The 20,721-nt window shown below is 43.6% G+C and overlaps 2 protein-coding genes across 4 annotated transcripts in view; one reads left to right on the forward strand and one right to left on the reverse strand.

Annotated features, from left to right (window-relative positions):
- LOC135903823 (galactosylgalactosylxylosylprotein 3-beta-glucuronosyltransferase S-like) overlaps positions 1-20,721 on the reverse strand; it is a 135,936-nt gene that overhangs the window by 63,770 nt on the left and 51,445 nt on the right. The gene's annotated exons all lie outside the window — the stretch shown is intronic.
- LOC135903824 (neuropeptide F-like) overlaps positions 1-20,721 on the forward strand; it is a 137,976-nt gene that overhangs the window by 41,652 nt on the left and 75,603 nt on the right. The window contains exon 1 of one of the 2 annotated variants that reach the window (XM_070538168.1): positions 8,205-8,288. The exons of the other annotated variant lie outside the window; for it this stretch is intronic. Coding sequence (XP_070394269.1) covers positions 8,278-8,288 — 11 coding nt within the window. The 5' untranslated portion in view covers positions 8,205-8,277. Of the gene's footprint in view, positions 1-8,204; positions 8,289-20,721 lie in introns of those variants that run through there. 2 annotated transcript variants of the gene reach the window in all.

The raw sequence follows: 20,721 nt of genomic DNA on the forward strand, positions 1-20,721 counted from the left end.
TTGCACTGGCATGCGCAGTGCCACTGTATAGATTTGGATGTGCGATTTACCAGAGCAAAGCAGCGGAGAGAAAAGAAATGGTGTAGGAACCATCGAAGATGATTTTCAACGTGAGCGAATAGCGAAACGCTTCTATAGAGAACAATTCGCTTTATTTAAAAGTAAATGATCCGCTTGAAGGCGTATAGTTGTGGTTGTGAGAACACTTACGCAGCGTTTGTTGCGTTAGTGCGCTATTCCGTAGAGAACAGAGTCGGGGGCCACTATGTCTATAGCGGTGCCAGAGCCCTCTTCTGCAGTCGCTACATGCGGAGAAGGCGGCCGCCGAAAAGGAGACATGGCCTTTCCGAGCTCTGCGCCTCAAAATCTAAACCTTCAGACACACCGAATAGGTCGCGCGGCAGCACACGCTGATAGTCTCCGCCATTCGCTTAACGCACAGCTGTGTTACGCTGGACAGGAAATGCTACAAAGGCATGTCTGCAATGGTGCCAAGTGACACTACAGCATTGTTTGACAACCTCCGCAAAACCTGTCTATTTAACCTCCGCAACAGCCTTGGTTGTTCAGTGACATTTACGAAATATATTTTCTTTTTGCTACTTCAAATGCCACATCTACAGTCATAAGTATGTGAGAACTACGTGCGTTTCGAAGGCTTCATAGTCTGGTAGAAGTACTGTCCGTGGAAGGCGCCTACAGCGCACGCCCTTTGCATCGGCGCATTTAAAATATTTGTCCTCAACTCGTTCATTTCACGGCATATACATTTATCATACCAGCGGCATGCACTGCTTCGCTGGTTTCCAACTGATATAGTTCATGAGATATTTTCTTTAATTATTAAATAGATAAAAAAGTGGTAGCGTTGATATCAGTTAATGGCACAATTTCTGGTACATATGAATATATTCTTTTATGAAAAAATACATATTTACTTGTCTTGATAGTGCATAGCGTTCAAAAATTCGTTTGCACCATCTTTGGCAATGGCAATGCAGTGATTATTCATGTATTTGATCCTCTGACAAATTCTGTAAGGAGCGGGCCGAGCTCCAACGTGAGCCCCCTCCGAACGAAATTTCTGGCCACGCCACTGATGTACTGTACCACTGTACTCTGACGAAAGCTGGTCTACCAGCCAAAAACATTAAGTAAACAGGTCTCACTTCCACAAGCTGCGTAGCCTCTTTCAAGCACACACACACACACACACACACACACACACACACACACACACACACACACACACACACACACACACACACACAAACACACACACACACACACACACACACACACACACACACACACACATATATATATATATATATATATATATATATATATATATATATATATATATATATATATATATATATATATATATATATATATAACGCGCTGCCTATACATTTATGCTCACGGACTTTAAATGTATTTTCAACAATAAGAGCAGGTACTTACGGTTGATGAGGAAAACAAAAGACAAAAGAACATATGACAACAAAATTACACACGTTTACCAACTTCCGTGAATCGAAATAGGTGTGCATGTGGCGGTTCGTGTAGGCGTGCGCTTATGGGAGACTAGCAGCTGGGTCCCCAATGTTTATTGTAGCACAGTATAACTCATATTTCGTAACTGGTGGAAGTCCACGTATATCTTGTCTAAGTAAACATGGATTCGGGGTGGCCCGACTCGAATTTCGCCATTGCAACCTGTACCCTGTTAGTGAATAATACATGAAAGAGCATAGGTTTTGGGCATGTTGGTATTCCATAACTTCTATGTTTTTAGCGCACAAAAAGGGAAAAGACTCAGAGGTACGACGTGGACACATCGTACCTATGACTCTCGTCCCTTTTTGTGCGCTTAAAACCTAAACGTTATTGAATAATACAGGGGGGGGGGGCAAATTTCACACTTTCAGATAGGCATATAATATTACACGCTAACAATGCGTGCTCGTTCTAAAAAAAAAAGTGCAGTTCCGCCGAAAAGGCGAAGCACCGATTGCGATAGCAAATCAGTAGATAGCTGTACGAAGTAGTTTTATCGGCCGTATAAAATTGTATACATTCGCTAACTAAATTGTAGGCTACCTAAATTAACAATGATGGAATGTGTAAGCATTACTCAACGAGGACGTTGAAAGAAACACACACAGAGACAGCGTTTTCTTTGCGTGTCTGCTTCCTTCTACGTCCTTGTGCAGTCGCACTTACCCATTCTATCATGGATTCAAACCGACTAGCCCGTCAGCTTGTTTTAACTAAATTAACTCCAACTAAATTTAACTCCAGCACGGTGTCACGCGCGCACAGGTAAACATCAACGCACTTCGCTCAATGACAGCGGAAACTGTTTCTGATAACGCTGGAGTTAGGAATCGTGGTTGCAGCCGCGAGCCAATTGACCTCCGTGCATCTGTCGCTTGAACGCGAACGAAACGTCCAAACGCGCATACGAAGCTACCGGCCACTACGCGCTATCTGCAAACATCGCAGACCGCTTTGAAGATGAAGCCCGCGCGGGTGCGCACTTAGCCCATGTCGCAGATTGCTTTCAAGACACACGAGCGCCGGCAACGCGTCCCTACGGCGTCCGCGATTCGCGTGGCCAACGCCGTAGTAGACGCCGCTATGTCTACAATCTGTACGGAGCGGCGGGCGAGGAGGACATCGAGAGACCCTGGCAGCCGCCAGAGGAGAACGCCCATCCTCCCTCGCCTGACACCCCTTGCCTCGCGCGCCACTGGAGAGGGCACGCATCCGGGCCGCGTTCCTCGCTCGCGCACGCGAGATTGAACCGCGTTCGCCGGCTCACCCTCACACGCTTTCACTCATACGGAACCTCACGCGACGCCGACGCCGACGGCAGAAATGCGCCTCGAGTTTCCATATAATCGCTGTCGCAATAAAAGGAACTAGTCGGTGTTTTTTAATACCTGAAGCTAGCCAAGCATTTCGGAAGAACCGATTGTTAATGTCTGGTTACTGTTCTCCGTGTGCTAAAAAGTGTCTGAAATTACCAGAAGTGAAACAACCACAAAAGTTTCGAAGAAATGCAGAAACAAAATGGGTAAAACAAGCATTGTTATTGGTTTCGCTGCCGAAGGCTACATTGGAACCTGTGATTTGGTTGTAATCGGTCGTTTAGTGTTATTGGTAGTGTAGTTATATAGTAGTTTTATTTTTATAGCACAATGAGGGACATTTTCTTTGCAACCAATGTACCTACGGCAAACAAATAATTTCGCAGCTATTTCTAGACTTCTGATCCTTTTATGACCACCATTTACTTAGCGTTTTTGGAAAGATAGTCATACAGCAGCCATTCATTCTAGGAAAGCTTGTTCGCAACCAGGCTGTAAATATATTGAGAGGCTACTCCTGCTGTTCTTAATGAAAATTAGTGACTTTGTGTTTAACGCTGCTTCGTTGTCCCTGATAGTATTTTTATGCCCTTTTCAGTACAAGCGCTGCAGCTCATTACCCTGAAATAAGTAGTCCTGCTGCAAAAATACGCGGCTTCGATTAACTATTTGATTTTTGATATCTACTTACTATTCGTATTCGATTCGTATCCGAAGAGAACTATATTCGCCCATATCTGGCGAATAGCAAAACGGTTGTTTATCTAATATATTAGCCAGCTGGACATACGGTATTTATCTAGAGAATTTCCGGCTTTTCCACAAGTGCAGCTGAATAGGTGGAGCAGTATTATCTGTCCCAAGTAGTTTTTGAGGACATCTGCTCAAGCCATATACATAAAGAAAAAAGCACGGTATATTTATGATCACACTATTGAAGGAGCCTCCACAGGGTTGCCTCTCCCCTAACCCTCTCCCTCCACACTCCTCTCACCAAACATACCCACACCCCACGAAATTTTTTTCATCGTTGTTCACGCGATCTCTTTCCTATCGCTTTCACCGCTGCAGCGTCACTCCATAATAAGTTCATTGAGCGCGCTTGGCTAAACGAGAAAACGACCAGTCATGTTTGCTTTTCATCACCTATGCCCGCGTAACCTCGCTGAAGGCGTGACCCTAAAGAGCCGGATATTTGAGTTCTTGGTTGAGCCAAAATTCGATACGCCAGGCTCATCTTCGAAGAAAAACACGTGTCTGTCAACTGCTATCTGGTCACGTCACATTACTTGCTTGAAACCGAAAGCTTCCGCGCTAATGCTAAAATACACCTCATTATGTGCAGTTAGAACTTATCCATAGGCCATTCAAAAATGGAATTTGTAGATTGCGTTCATTGTCTGTCTGTCTGTAGATTGCGTATAACGAGTGCATATGTAGATTCGTGGAAAGAGATGAACACACAGAACGCTTCTTGGGAACGCAAATGTGTTTGCATCGTTCGCGCATAGAGAAAAGTTGCGAGATTTACGATTACAAGGGGAAAGTTACGAGCATATGAAACGCAGCAGCGTAGCATTCTTTAGCTTTGTACTTTCAAGTTGTAGTGTTTCTTATTTGTGACAATGTTGACACGAAGAGAGAGAAAGAGAAAATACTCTTTGTCCTCTGAAAAAATGTCGACGGAGCTCAAAACCTGTCGTCCAGACCTCTGCGCTCACCCATCTTTTGAGAGATGTTCATGGTACGTGGCTCACTGAACGGCTGCTTCTATGTAGTTTGTCAGGTTCTGTTGGTCTTGAAGTTCGGAAGCCGCGGTCAGCCAATTGTGATTGATGGGGGCGGGGGGGGGGGTACTGTTATTAATACTGAAAGCAGGGTTTACTTGTTACTAGGCTTATGAAACATGGTTAGAGAGCTAACGAAGACGATTAAGTCGAGACGACCTGCGCAGGACGGACACTTGATATCGGAAACCTTCGAAAAAGATGACAATGCATTGCGAAGTTTGTCAGCTCGTTCGTGCTGTGTGGGCATAAGGTTGAGAAAGTGCAGATTGATACGCGATGCATTTTCGTTTCATTTATTTACCTGTAAAGACCATTTGGTGATCACATCAAGGGGAGAGGGGTGGTGGAGAGACAATAATTGATACAAGGATGTGGGAACAAAGATATGCGTGGGCTGAAGAATAAAAAAAAAGACATCTTATTGGCGATTCTGTATTAGAAAAATGAGCAAAACAACCGCCAACAATGAACTGAATTGTATTCATTTACAAGTTGTATACAAGAAGCCGACAATGCACTAGCGCACTTGTTATGGGGATCTCGAGTAAAATAATTGATTACTTGAACAATAGAATACGTCGTGCGCGTGCGTGATTTGGAAGAAACGAAGGGTGCTTTTGAATTTTTATGCGTCTGCTTTTCATGCACGTGAACATTACTGCTGTAAAGACAGTTGATACGGATTACAGTGCCCGTCCTTTTCAGTTTGTGTTTCTCTCCTTTCAAGCTGTAACTTGTTTTGTAATGAGATTCAAGGAAAATGGGAAGTTACTTAGGGCGGAAGTGATGAGAAGGGCACATCCGTAGCATGTGTTTTGTATTGGGACGTCCGCCGTTGTGAATGCTGTGTGGCGGATTCTCTGTGATGTGGTTTCGTAGGAGGTGAAGGCGTGTGGTTGTGTGAAGAGTGTTTGGTCTCTGCTTTATGAATGTACACCCTTTGTCACGTGAGATGGAGATGTAAGCGCGGAAATATGCTTCAATATTTGCGATTTGGCTTATGTGTGGGTGCGCAGATCTGCTTCATGCTGTGGCTTCATGCGCGGCGATGTTTGATGCCAGGATTAATGCGTGGCAAGGGGACGCATTCGTTCTTTAAGTGCCCAGCGTCCTTTCGTGGCCTGGGATGTACACAATGTCTACAAGATAGCGTATACTTTTGATTGTATTTGCATAGAGATTGAGGCTTAGAGATTGTGATGGAAGGATGCAACTGCACGCGACAATTGAATCGGTTAAAATGACTGAGGTTTGTTTGGGTGGTTGGGGTGTGTAATGATAATAGCCTGGAGCAGTGAGGTAGAGCGGCCTGTGATGATTATTCTGGGGGTGTGTAGTCGATTGTGGTGGTGATTGTCCACTGCAGCAATTGCCGGACATACAACCGTGACTTTGGCATATGCGAAGAGGTAAATGTTGCTGGGTATTGCGGTCTCGAGAGCAATAAGATTTTTCTGAGAGAAATACCTCTTTTAAGAAAAAAAGCAATGCGTTGTTTTCTGTAGAGAACCCGCACATACAGTGCCTGCAAGTTGAGCTCATTGGCGAAATTCTAAAAGCCATATTTTATTTCTGCGAGATGCGCTCGATCGTAACAAAGGCTACTTCTTAATTGATGAGACGTCTACGAGCATCGGTCAATAGTTAAATAATATTTGTACGCAAAATGAAGATATGTACGTTGGGCAGTGTCTGCAAGCACAAGACTGGAGAATGCAGGGAGGTACAAGGCCCGACGTGATCAAGTAGTTTATGTCGACAATATAAACACTTACATTATAAATATAATACCTGTTTCTAGAGATGCTAGTTTGTGTATTGACCAAAAATGACCACACCAAAACAAATCATTGTATAAGTACCTGTAAATAATCTATAGCACATATATTATAGGCGGTTGTAGGTACGGCTCTCAGCGGTGATAAATTGCATTTTATTTCTCTTCAACTTTGTTCTTACATAAGGGTTCTGCATTTGCAAGGTCACTTTGCATTTGCAAATTCACTTTGTTTTGCTTTCTGCAAAACAAAGTGAACTTCTTCTAATGTTTCCTTGTCTTCATTGCTTGTTCTTGTTGCTTGTTCCTCGCTTTTTGTTTCGGCTACGCATTTCCGCTGGCGGCGTTGCCCGCGAGCTGTTGTCGCGCTCGCACAGCGCACGATTTTGCACGTTGTGCACAAGGAAACATGACTAGCGGTATAATTTAGTGCTACGCGAATATTGAGGCAGAACAAGCGGATCGCACAGTGTGATCACGGGCTGGAACACGGTAGAAAATGGCGTAGTTTAGGTACCAACACACGTGACCGCATGACCGTGGCAACAAGCAGACGAAGCAGAAGTACATCTCTCTTGCTTCGGTGCGAAGTAGAACAAAAAACACACAGACATACGGTTTGTGTGTCTTATTATTTCTCTAAACTTCAGTTCGTCAATTCAAGCAACAGACAACACAGATAACAGATGTTGTACTGAATAATTCTCGAAGTGACGTGTCACTAGGAGTGACGTCACAGTGCAAAGACGTGTACGCAGGCGCACTAGCACGTGCACGTCATCCTCCGGCTTGCAGCGCGGCGGCCGCGAGGAGAAGCGAAAACGGCGCTCGGTTTGAAATTTCTGATCTTTCCGCGGCGCGTAGCGACAATACTTTGCAGACACCATCGTTATCGCTCAATGTATGGTCTGCGCTTGTCAGCTCAAGATGGCCAGACCTGGTGAGGGGCCCTTTATTGCAGAGCTTGGAATTCCTCGTTCAGTGTAGTAGAAAATCATAAATGATCTAAATAAAAGGAAATAAACGTAAGAAGCGTAGGAATTAAGAAACTTCAACGTTCGTAATAGTCTTCGCCTAAACCCGAGCGATAACTTAGCAAGCAACATTTACATATTCATATTTATTATATTTATGAAATCATACACAACAGTATTTAGTATCACAAATATAAGAGTGGAGCGAGTTACTAGAACACAATCTCAACACCCCCAAAAGTGAGATAACTTTCGAGTATCTTTGGAAAAGAGCATTTGTACACATTCATAACGAAAGCATACAATGTTTTATGTTGTTCAGACACTGAGACAATACTTCACTTTCCTAGATCCCGGTTGAGCAACAAGTAATCTTGTTTCTTCTTTGCGTACTCACTTCTAAATGCTTTTGCAGCTGAAGTCCACCAAACCATTATTACGCAATAAGCTTACTGAAACAAGAAGCATTCTCTCGTTGAGCAGCCTCGCAAGTGCCTCATATTGTATGCCGCATGCGGGCTATTCCATTCTGCACCACGAAAGTGACAGACGGAAGGGGAAGGGAGAGAGAAATAAGGAAGGCATTTTCTATGAGTACACATCACCACGATGTTGTTTTCTTTATTAGAAGGCAACGCGTTCAGTCTTTCAGTGGCTCACACCCTTACTGAAGAATAGCTGCTGCGTGAAAGGCCTGCACTTGCTGCTTCGCCATAATTTACGTTTTCCGAGAGGGTTTCCTCTTTTTTTTTTACCGTTTCCCTCTTGTCGCAGTATGTGACCTTCCGTCTGTCCACTCACTGCCTGCTGCTTCTCTGAGCCACGTACTGCCGAGAGGCTCTTAGCCAGATGACGCCATGATTATTAAGTGAGTGAGAATGATCCTGGAATTAGCCCCCTCGGCTTTCCGCTGCCTCTTTCTGCACTGCCCGAGCTTTAATGATGCCAGTTGCGACGCGTCCTCCTGCATTATGGAGAGACGAGTTTCTGCTTCCTTTTTCCTGGTTGCGCGCCGTCCTGTCACTTCGCGTGCCGTCGTAAGTCTGTCAGCGTTATGCATTGTTTGAGCGAAGATTTATCATCCAGCTCAACATTAGCTGACTGCTGAACTCAGGGTACGTAATTTGCGTTGATCTTTCGGTCCACCCTCGCCAGTTCCACACGTGCATATACGCCGAAATGCCCGCCTATGACTAGCAATTTGGCATTTTATGTTGATTGTCATTGAGGCAGCCGCAATTTTCAGAGTCCGAAAGCAATTTTTTTTGCACGCAATTTATATCGGCATAGGAGCGTTCAAACGTTTATAGCTGCCATAATGTCCAACCCATTAACCCGTTTCGCGTTAGTGACGTCTCCTTCTCCGTTTCCTCCATATCTCTACGATCGTTTGCGCGTGGTACGTTTTACAGAAGGTTACCCTGCGCGAAGATGGTCCATCGATGAAGCTTGAGCCTAAAAGAAAAAAAAATATATATAAAGAAATAAAGAACGCGTAGGTAATGTAGCTAGCCGTCGCCATTGATTGGGTGCGAATCTGAACGCCTGATACGACAAATAGCAGTTGTAATTTTTTTCCCGCCTCTGTAATTCGTAGAATTACGCTGTAAAACTGCAGTGACTAGTAAATTAGGGCGCTATACTCTCATTATAACTAAGGAAGGAGCGAATGGCGTTGGAAACGAAACGTGAATGAGCAATTACTTTAGTTTTATGAAGCAACCAATAACGCAAACGAAGAGAACTGTCGTTCACCCTCCTCTCCACGAAAATGTAGAGTAAGTTTTTTTTTCATAAGTCAACGCATTAGCTAGAATGTTGGCGTGACTGTCAGCCAGCACTATCGTGTTTTCGCGCTTAAAACTTCTGCAGTTCTGCTCCCAAACGGAATCGTTCCTAGTGAGATTTCCGGAGCCAACTTTTGTACCGAAGATTATTGGGGGATGGTCACGATGATGTGTTCTCCACGAAAATATTCAATGGAGCATTTTTGTAGGTATACGTACAATGTCTCAACTGTACATTTTTATACAGAAACATTCGGAAGAATAGAGCCAGTGTTCACGGCGTTGAAAGCCTGGAAGTGACAGGGGGCTGCATAAACGCATGTAACTATAACTATCTCGAACAGAGTTTGATCAGGCGCGTGGTGTCTGTTTGCCATATGATTATTGAAATAATCTTACTTGTGCGGTTATGAGAACGCGATCGTAGGCCCGTGCGTTGTCTCCAGGTTGTAGCCTTTCTACTTGTAATGAAAATTATACATCCCTCTTGACATTGCTAACATTGTTAAGACAAAGTTCTGTGGCCTTTCACGCCATTCGTTCGTGTGCGACGAAAAAAAAGCATGAGCCGATATTTATCTTTTGTCAAACCATGTGATGTCAAGATGTAGGAAACCATACGCTTCCTGCGCTGTTCCTGTGCGAGCTTAAAGAGGAAGCTTTAGCCCGGGCCCAACTCCGACGTGGCCTATTCAAATGCAAGTAAAACGCAGAACCGCTTCTTTGAGATAACCCCTGGACCTATTTTAATGAGATTTGTTGCTTTTGAGATAGAAAGTTAAGTTCAAGTGAATGCTGGAAGCGAAATTTCGAGTTAGAGCCTGAATTTTGTTGAAAGAATTTTCAAAAATTCAAAAGTTCGAAAAAAAAAATGGAAGCACGAAGTTTACAAATTGATATAACTCAGTCAAAAACAAATATCGCGGTTCTGTAAACGGCTCCTATTACATCATTCAAAGCGGACAAATTTGATATGTAAACTTATATATTACATCAATTTGTTACGTTGTGTTCAAAGGTTTTGCAAAAGCTCTATATACACATTAGTAATCTTTTTGAGATTCATGTGTAGCATATCGCTTTTGTCCTCTTTAGTTGTATTATGAGATGAACTTCATAGACAGAGTTATGGAGTTGTAAACCTGATAATGGCGTTTTCTGAAAATTGGCAATTTTTTCCAATATTTAGTAAAAAATTCACGATCTAAATAAAAAATAAACTAAGTTTTTCCTTTAAATGCAACAAAACTCATCAAGTTCGGTGCAGTGGTTGCCGATAAAAACGAATTATCCTTATGCATGTATTTAGACAGGCGCACCAGAAATAAAGCTTGCTCTTGAGTGTTCTATATTCTCGACAGCGTGGATTTTGGCACCTCGCGCTTACCGTAGTTTTATTAACGGTTTGTTTTGGGCCAATGGTTATTATTCTGTCTGATCGAGAGCATATGTACATTAATAAACCACTCACATAGATCAAACTTCTGCATCGAATTTGGAAAGTCGTTGGTATGCTATTGCTGCTATCACAAATTTATAGTTAGTGCTTTTCCCTTCTTTTATAATGTGAGTCCAACGCTGCGTTAGCGATCATCGCTGTCTGATAGCCATTCAACATTGGAGCAAGCAAAAAAGATTAGATATAAATAGCACAGTATCGTCAAGCTAGGCGGAACGTCACTCTTGTCGTGAACGTGACGGCGAAGTTCTAAATATCTCCACTGCAGAATGTCAGGGCTTCTGGTGACACGCCGACTGGTCGCATGTAATGCAATAATCCTGTAAAGCGGGCGACAGCGAGATACTGAATCCACGACGTAGATATTGCGCAAACGCACGCCTATAGAACTCAATTTTTCCAGAATACAGCCGGCCATCGCTTTGGTCCAGAAGATCAGTCCACCCACTGCATAGCCGCAAAATTTCTTTAGTGTGGAAGTGCAGAGTAAACTTACTTGCTCGCCGATATCCTCAACTCATGCCGCTAGGAGGCGTCTGGGCTACGCAATGAAGATTGAAAAGAAACCATACTGGCTTGGTGATTATAACCTCCGTCACTCTGCACAGGAAAACTTGCGGCAGCAATGCGCTAAACGAGTTATGGTCTCATAAACAAAGCAACATAGGGAGAGAGAAACAGAGAGAGAGAGAGAGACAGAGAGATGATGCATAGGAAGACAAGGAGGTTAACCAGAGGTATTTATGTTTGACTGGCCTGCTCGGGGAGAATTGGGTAAGAGGATGAAAGAAAAAAAAAAGAACGGATAGAAAGACAAGCACTAACCAAGTGCACTAACATATTCGACAGACTTAGGTGTTATAAGACAGATATATAAAACCACAGGTATGAAATAACACACATAGATATGCGATCTTATGGAGATATGAAACTAGTAAGATTCATCCATTGCTGTTAAATGTTTAAAACGACACACGCAAAGACACACACGCGAAGGGAGTACGAAATTTTGTGAAAAAAGTAAAGCGATTAAACCTTGTATCGAAACACACAGGTATATACAAACGTGGTATATATTTGAATACGTCATACCTTGATGCGGTGGGCTTGCTCGTGAGAAGATTGACGCCTATTTTTATTTTTATGTTTTATTTATTCATGTATTTGTTTACGTATTCCCTCGCAGTTTGAATTATTTATTTCTATCTATGTTTCAGTACGTCTAACTTACATGTCCTCTCAATTTTTGTATTCATTGCGGAAGTTTAGCCACATTTACTTGCATTTCTGATTAATACCGATTTTGTAAATTTCATCGTTTTCATCAATTGGTTCTTTTCTTAGCCTGAACAATTATGTGTAATTGTCCCCAGTCTCTCGTTGCTTCCTTTACAATGCTCCTCAATCCCCTGCTAAGTGTTTGTCACTTAGAGCTCGTCATTGCGTGAATGTAGCGTGTATGCTGTAGGTGTTTTTATTCGATGATTTAGTAGTCTCATTTGTGTACACTAAACAATTAAATGCTGTGCAAAGGACGGCAACGATAGTTGCCCTCTTTTGCCGTCATTGGTTGATCAAATAAATCAACCAATGAACCTCTAGAAGATAAGCAACCGTTCCCTGCTGCATGCGAGGTCTGCGACACCGAAGAAGGCGACCACCTACTGTGCCACTGTCCATGATATGCCCCAGAAAAACAAGAACTTGCCAAAGCTTTCCGAAAACTCGACAGTCGGCCGCTTTCTGTGCAGGTGCTGCTGCAACACCACCCCCATCGCCCGTCGGCTCATAAAGCGGTGAAGGTGCTTTTCTGCTTCTTAAGGAAGACGGGCTTGTGCGACCATCTGTGACTATTATTGTAATTTCTGTAAGACCACACGCGTCAGCGAACTCACCGCAATCTCCTTCTTTCCTTCCCTCCTCTGTCTCCCTGTGATCTTTGTTTTCTTCTTTCCCATTCCCCCGGTGTATTATAGCCAACCGGACGTTATTCTGGTTAACCTCCCTGCCTTCTGCTTTTCTCTTTCTTCCTCCTCCTCTGCTCACTCATCTTTAAAAAAAAAATCTTAAGCGTCAAATTACGAGCTCATGACTAAACTCCTGTCTACATTATCCAGATCATTCGTAGCGAAACAAAGATGATAAGTTCTATATTTCAATTATTTATTGAATTTTTTAACCCACCTTTCTTTATTCGTGCCCGTTTTAACTTATTCATCTAGAGAGATAGAAAGAGAGAGAGAGAGAGTGGAGAAGGAGAGGGCTTTTTTAAGAAATCCTGGAGAGGTTTGCCTAGCGTAACGCTTGGCATGCTACTCGTGGCGGTAATTATCAGTGAAATGCTACGCACCATACAAGTAACATACAGCATTCAAAAACATACCAAAACACCACAATGTCTCATTGAGACCAGTGCCATTCAAAAAGACTAAGGCCATCATTGCCCTTTAATTTTATATAGCAAGTATTTAGTATTTGCCACTATTAGGCTAAAACAGCTAAACATTGGCATGCGGGAGCACATATTGTGGCAAATTTGTCTTTTCAATGAACAGCTTTCCATCTATGAATACAAATCACCTACATGTTTCTTACAGTAACTGCCGCTTCCCTGGCGTGGTATTTGAGAGGTATTTGAGAAGTTCGAGAACTCTCAAAAATGAAAATTAATTTAAGTAACTTTAGTGGAAGTAGTTGATAGTACTGCATTAGATCTAAAGCGATAACTAATATAACTACTAGCATGTCACGTTGATTGGCAGGTCACGTGGACCTCGATATAATTGATCAAATTTCCGTTTATGTTAAAAGTCTTAATCGTTTAATTTTCATGCATGCTCATCAAGATTGAGACTTGTGTGCAAACCTCTAAGGAGGTTTGAAACAAATGTTTGTTGTGCGTTTTTTGACAGCAAGACGACCAGACTGATTTCCACGGTAAGATGCCATCATGAATTTCGTTTGCTTCACTTTACCTTCAGAAATATTTTTTTTTCATTATCTTCCTTTATACGGTGAAGAGAAGGATAAAAATGTCTTTATAACCAACGGCCTCACGATTACACAACTATCGCAAAACGACGGCGGCGATGTAAAGCTAAATCAGGCGTAAGCTCCAATGAACGATAAGAAAAGCACAGCCACCTACGGGTATGGCCTGCAGTGGGGTGTAATGAAATTAGTCATTAGGACGAGTGCAGAATTTTTTTGGTGTATGTTTGTTGGATGCGTAATGATCTCATCATCATCAGCAGCAGCAGCCTGGTTACGCCCACTGCAGGGCAAAGGCATCTCCTATACTTCTCCAACTACCCCGGTCATGTTCTAATTGTGGCTATGTTGTCCCTGAAAACTTCCTAATCTCATCCGCCCACCTAACTTTCCACCACCCGCTGTAATGATCTGCGAATATATTAAATAGTGAATGCGCTGTTTGCAAGGTTTGTAGGCGCTAGGCATATTCATGTCCAAATGGTGAGCATAAGATGAAGGTTTGAAGTAGCCACATCTTGCTAATCAGCGAACTTGCTTTTTGGGCCTTATTAAAGCCAGTTATTGCAAGGATCTATAACTAAGACCCCTTAATAAATTTTCTACGCAAGGTAACAGCACAAATTTAAGGCCCTAATGTCGTGATGGATGGGCTCACAGAAAAATATTATACGAAATTAAGGCAATAAAAGCTCTTTATCTATCAAGAGAAAAAAAAAACATCATTCCTCTTGAGACAATCGGTATGCTTCAAGCATCCAGTAAAGCTTGAAATTGTCGGCGTTGCAACATACGGTGTATAAAAAAAAGTCATCGCTTAAGTTCGGAATAGCCAGAGGCATAAAGATAGACACGACACTACCAAATCAGGATACATCTCCCAGAAGTGGCTTCAACTGTTGTAAGTGGCGCGTCGCGTTGAATTGACTATAGCTGGCCTAAACTTATGCTCTTGGAGCTGCAATACTGGGACGGAAATTATCATATTGACCCTTTTCGCGGCTATACCGTGGGCGCTGCCATGTTTGATCATGTGATTAGGCATCCATTGCTTGCCTCACTGCCTCCGTTGCCTTCGTGTTTACAATGGCTGTATATGACGCTGGTGCGGCTTAGCAAACCTCTGTTTCGGGAGATATAGTCGGCAGTGGTTGGGTGAGCCGCTTGAAGCTTTGGCCACAGCTTCAAAAAACATGCGAAAGCACTTTCGGAGCTCAATTAACTATGTTATAACGGCGCGAGTGGCGCAAATGGTGCTTCTTTTTAAAAGTGGGGCTAAGTACGTATTCCAAGGTATCCGAACTTTCCGCTCATGAATTGAATCAGGATTAGTGTGTTTGGCTGTTCGTTCTTTAGTTCGCAAATATTTTGCAGCAGTGGCTTGTCATATTTGTGGCTTAGTAAATTTCCTCGGTGCGGTCGCTATTTGATTATTTTCCACCTAATCAGTCGCGGGTGTGCTCAGTTCCAATAGATTTGTTCTTGGTGCGCGCAAGGCTTGAAACGTAGTTGTTTGTACCTTGTAGTAAAGTTGTTGTTTGTAGTACCTTGTTCTTTGTAGTATACCTTGTAGCAAAGTTGTATTATCGCTAGTAACCCGCTTACTCTTCCAGACCATCACGAAACGTTCAGCTCCATCCATTTGTGTGCTATCTGTGTAGTCTATCATTTATTGTGTGCATATGGTGCGGATACATTCAAGTGTGCGCCCATTCACTCATTGACACGTTGGCCATAGAGTGTGCGTAAGTTTCCATGCCAGTTGGGTATAGATGTATGCTAATACTGTGCGCGAAACGTACTATGGCAGATCGCGGCGCTACTCCCTTTGTCATTATTTAACGAGTGATACTCACTCTTGCCAACGTTCCGGGGCTGAAGCACTTTTTTCGAAGGTTTGAAGCAAATTTTTGTATCCTCTAGGAAAGCCGTACAATTGCCATTGACACGCACGGACAGTTGCAGCAGCGGTGCGTGAACTTGGCCACACGGATTCATTCCATTCCTTAATATGCCGGCCACTAATTTTGCAACCAACTACTGCACGTGTCTTCAATCCATATGATTTAATACAGCTTGATTGAAGAACAGTGTGTTAGCAGAAGAGCGGGTGCATTTCCAACAGGTGATCGTACAGAAGAGAGGTGGAAGCGGCAGTGGCCGCGTATGCGTGCGCTGCCGCTCAGGCTACTTGCGGCGGGACGCCGTAACTGCATGTCGTTTCTCTGGAACAAACTGCTCCGCGAAAAAGGTCAATAGAACGGATAGGTTACAAACTGGGTTGAGTCGCAGTGTTTCTTATGATTTCGCGCTTTAGAAATGCTCTGCAGCGGTGAGGGACTGAGTTAATATTGCGTTAGAAGATCATATATTTTTTTCTTCGTGAGAAAACCCGTAGCCGAGTTGAGTAAATATTACGGTTGCTCGAAAGTGAACAGGGCTCACAAATCGTTCAAAATCAGCCGCACAATACTAGAATAAATGGCGATGGGCTGACAGCACATTTTTAAAACGTGTTGATTAGATTACAGTTTACATTTTAAACAACATACGATCTACGAGTCAGATTGTCTGCCTCTACCCATAATGCGCACGCGTAACCACTGTGCTGTGCTGTCATTTCTCACCTGAGGGTGGCTTAGTTGCTTTATGTGCGGACATTTCTGCGGAGTGCATAACTCAATGATGTTGTGCATAACCGGGAGAGCTTAAAATGTTATCCCGCATGGTGCGCATTACAGGCATATAGATTTCTCAAGAGCTTGAACTGCACGTGCAGAATTTCCTCGGGGCTTAATAGGAGATGTAAAATGCAATCTCAAAATAATCGTACCATATGAAGTCGCTGCTGGCGTTGGTGAACTCGTAACGCTCGACTTGAGCTATACATTGTAGCAGGTTCGGCCTCTGTAATGCCGGCCCCTGGAGTCATGCGACGAGATTCCATGCTCGTTCCTGGCACACCGCCGACATATATGTAAAGGAAGCAGCAGTTTCGCCGGAAAGGCGAAGCATCGATTGCGATAGCAAATTAGTAGACCGCTATACGGAGTAAGGACAGTAGTTTTTCCGGCCGTATAAGCTTGTAAACATTCGTTTACTAACTAAATTAACAAGCATGGTGTCACGCGCACACAAGAAAGCGGTAACACATCTCACTCGATGACCGCGCACACTCATTGTCTAAACACTGGAGTAATGAAGCGCGGCATCAGCAGCGAGCGAATTGCGAGCGAGTGCTTTGTTGAAGGCGAAAACTCAGCACACGCGCTTCAGTGCATAGAGCTTCACACAATAAATACTAGAGGAAACTCTGGTGCTCGTGTCTTTACGGGAGCTGCAATGGGGACGGTTCAGCCAGCATGGGAATCGTGGCAAGTACGTGGCTTCGCCTAAACATCGTCCTTCTGGCTCCGAAGGTTTCCGCGACATTGCAAATTGGCCATTTTCAACGAAGTACAGTGCAATTATTTATTAACTAAACATAATCAAAATTGTCTGATGGTAGGATTCGAACACAGGACACCTATAGCACAGAAGTCCGATGCTGAAACGATTACGTCACGGACGACTCGTGCATCGACAAGGAGCATAGAACGCCCTCACGAGTTTCTTGCGGGCAAGCCAGCGTGGTGAGACACTTGGCGCGTTTCAATCTGGCCACCTCGACATGTTGAGCCACTGCACCTAGTAGGGACTGTGCTTGTTCGCAGAGTATTCTGCACTTATAAAAGTTTAGGGCAACGTAGACAAAGTGTGATAAACAAAACCACAAGGACGTCTGACTCCACAAATACGAAGATCAGACAAATCCATGTACTTCTCATCATTACCATGGTACCTGAACGATCGTAATGTCAGAGTTCCCTCTAGTAATTGTTGTATGAAACTCTATGCAGTGTTCGGTGACAGTGACCGATTGTGATTGTGTGTCTATGCTCCTTCCTTTCCTTATCTCTACTTTGTTTCCACTTTACCTCCCCCTCCCCTCTTTTTTTTTTCCGGATTTTTTTCCCTCTGGTTAACCTCCCTGCCTTTCCCCGTTCCTCTCTCTCTCTCTCTCTCTCTCTCTATGCTTCAGTGCATCTGAAGTGTAGGCCAGCATGCTGCCAGACTGGTTTCGTGGCTCTGGCGTCAGATAGGACATGTTCTATTTTCGCGTCAGCCGCGCCAAAGCATGTTGCACGACATTAGTCGTGTTGACTGCGCTGGACGCTAGACTGTATAGCGTGCAATTTTATATCCGCGCATGAAGTTTTTAGTGTTGTGATTATTACTAGCGTTCATACAATCGTGTGCGCAAACTTCTGTAATACCCACACTAAGTTTGTTAAACAGGCACCTACACAGATTTTGCCTGTGACGCACAGAAGGAATATTTCTGTGCGCGCGCGTATGGGGGGTATATCGGTGCGTGTTTCACCAATACAAGTGTGCACCTTCTGCAGAGAACCTTGATTATGTTAATCTCCATTTACATGTTTCAACCATATATAGCAACTGTTGCTGCTCCAGTGTATTAACATTTAGAACAGTATTCCGTGTCACTTAATGGCTAGCGTATACGGATCTCCTTTCCCGCGTATCTATTTCAGAGTGCATTTTGGTGAACTGAAACAAAGGAGGCTTAGAAAAAGTTTTTATTTTATAACCTCCTTGACTGAAACCGACGTAAATTGGGCGCGCGCTGCCAGGCGCGTGTTTGAGTGGCCACAATATATGAGCGCCGCGTGCGTTGTATGAGGCATTTTCCCGAATTAAATTCCCTTGGCGCGCATATATTGCTTTCGCTGCCGCACTTCCCAGGTTCCATCTTCCTTTTTTTACCTTATCGTCTTGGTGCTTTTTTAGATGTTGGTACGTCGAAAAACACGGGTATAGGTAATACGAAGGGTTTGTTGACGAGAACCTGGAAAGGTTGTGGAAGGACAGAATCACCGTCTACGTTGGCTGCGGAAAACCGGTATTTCGCATTGGAAATAGCAGAGAGAAACAAATATCCGGCCTAATGTTCTGCAGCTGCGTGGGCAGCAATGGAGTTACTGCAATTTTGTAATGACCGGCAGTACCTGGGGCGCTATAACGTGAAGCTACACCAAATTTTTCTATTCCAATTCTGCAATCAGGACAGACTGATGGGCTAGTTCGTATGGCATTACCTACACAGTAGTGCGGAAGCACATGGACGAAAGAAAAGTCTTTTTCTTTTTTCCATGTGCTTCTGCGCTGCTGTGTAAATAAATTATGCAGTAGGCCCTCCGCGATTGGTCAAAAACTTTTTTGGACTCCACCCCACCCCGCATTTCACCTGTGTGTCAGGCGACTTCACGAAAACCGCGAGAACGCCCTATCTGATATGGCGTGTGCACACTGATTATGCATGATTAAACCGAACAAAAGAAAAATTATTTCTGATTCGATGCCTTTTCGCCGTTAGCCCTCTGCTATTGGTAAAAAAATTTCGGGCTGCACCCACTTAACCTGTCTGTCACGCAACGTCACAAAATCACAGAAACACTGCGTCAAAGTGACGGGTACACGTTAAAAATGATTTAATATGCCGAACAAGACTGAATATTTTTCAGAATAGTCAGAGTGTGCCCTGTACCGAAAGAAATAGAAGATGGCTGCCGCCGATCACTCAGGCACTGGCTACTCGCATCTGCCGACGTGCATGGGTTTATTTGCTTATAACAAAACTTTTTGCGTGGCCGTATAACCTTGTCGAGCCTTTTCGGCACGTTTACGACATCGTTCTGCCAACTCTGCTGAGGATGTGTTTTAGCGGCATTCTTAACGTTCCGTTGCAAGCCGCCATAATTTTCGACCAGTCACGGCCAGCTAAGCAAGGGAAAGCGACCGTTCGCACGCATACGCCGGCACCACCTTCTTCATCCGGTTATCTATCTTCAGTGCGCTGGCTCGGACCCACTGAAACCCTCGCTACTTGAGCGTGATCCTCGCCCATTGTTCAATGTAGGCAATGTAGGCAACGTTATTACTTTTTAAAGCAAACAAAAGTGACCTCCTATAAACGAGGAGAGCTTTTGATTAAGCTGTGCGGGCAACGCTGCCGATCACCACCCGATGCTTGTGTCGGCGGTTACGTAAATTTGATGTGAGGAGCTTGAAATAAGAACGTATTGGAACAGTTTTGCGTTTTAATGCCTCTGTATTTGTTGTTTGTTGTTGTTCATTTGCTTTTCAATAAACATCCTGAGGCTAACTTGTTATCTGAAGTGTGATTTACGACCGCTATTAGCAACATCAAATTATCTCGGACCAGATCGTCAATAACAACCATGATTTAATTCATAACTTTCTTACGGGAGGCCTGAAAGTGGGTGAAAATAGACAGATAGAGAGAGGAGAGAGATAACAAATAGGATATGTAGGGAGTTCAAGAAACGCCTAGTAGATAGCAGGCCTGTGCACACTGCTTATGACGTCATTCTACTTGGACCAAAATTTTCACGGTCAAGCCCGGCGTGACAAAAGCCGTGGTGTCAAAATCACCACCGCTTAGTCGGAAGCATCTCCATTAGATGCTATGGCAGTCGGGCAAGGTAGCATGACGTCGTAGATCGAAGTGCGCAGGTCTTGTGCTATATAGGAGGCGTTGGATCAACGAAGCGATAGTCCGGTTCGCTACACTAAGGTAAAGAAAATTGAGAATAGAAAGAAAGATCTATATAGAGAATAGGGTTGTTTTCAGTCTGCAGCAGAACTGATAGTTGAGCGAGCTGGTAGGTATTGATGGTGAGTGTTGTAGCGCGCACAATAGACAAGGACGCAGAGAAAGTGGACACACGAGCGCTTAAAAAAGTCTAACACGTGAAATAACAGAAGTGTTCCATATAATAAGGTGTGCTGAAGAATGCATCATTCAGCCATCGTTTGGTATCACTGACAAACAACTTGTGTTCTTGAATACTGAGCCTTTGCAATCTGTTTATATAAAAATTGATTACCCGCTTTGCACGTGCTTAGTACATATGGCTGGCGCTTTGATGTTCTGTCTCTTTCCAAAAATAAACCGTTGGGAGCGAGCAATCGTGTGTCCG

The sequence above is a fragment of the Dermacentor albipictus genome, chromosome 4 (assembly GCF_038994185.2).
Source record: "Dermacentor albipictus isolate Rhodes 1998 colony chromosome 4, USDA_Dalb.pri_finalv2, whole genome shotgun sequence".
In the NCBI taxonomy this organism is placed as follows: Eukaryota; Metazoa; Arthropoda; class Arachnida; order Ixodida; family Ixodidae; genus Dermacentor; species Dermacentor albipictus.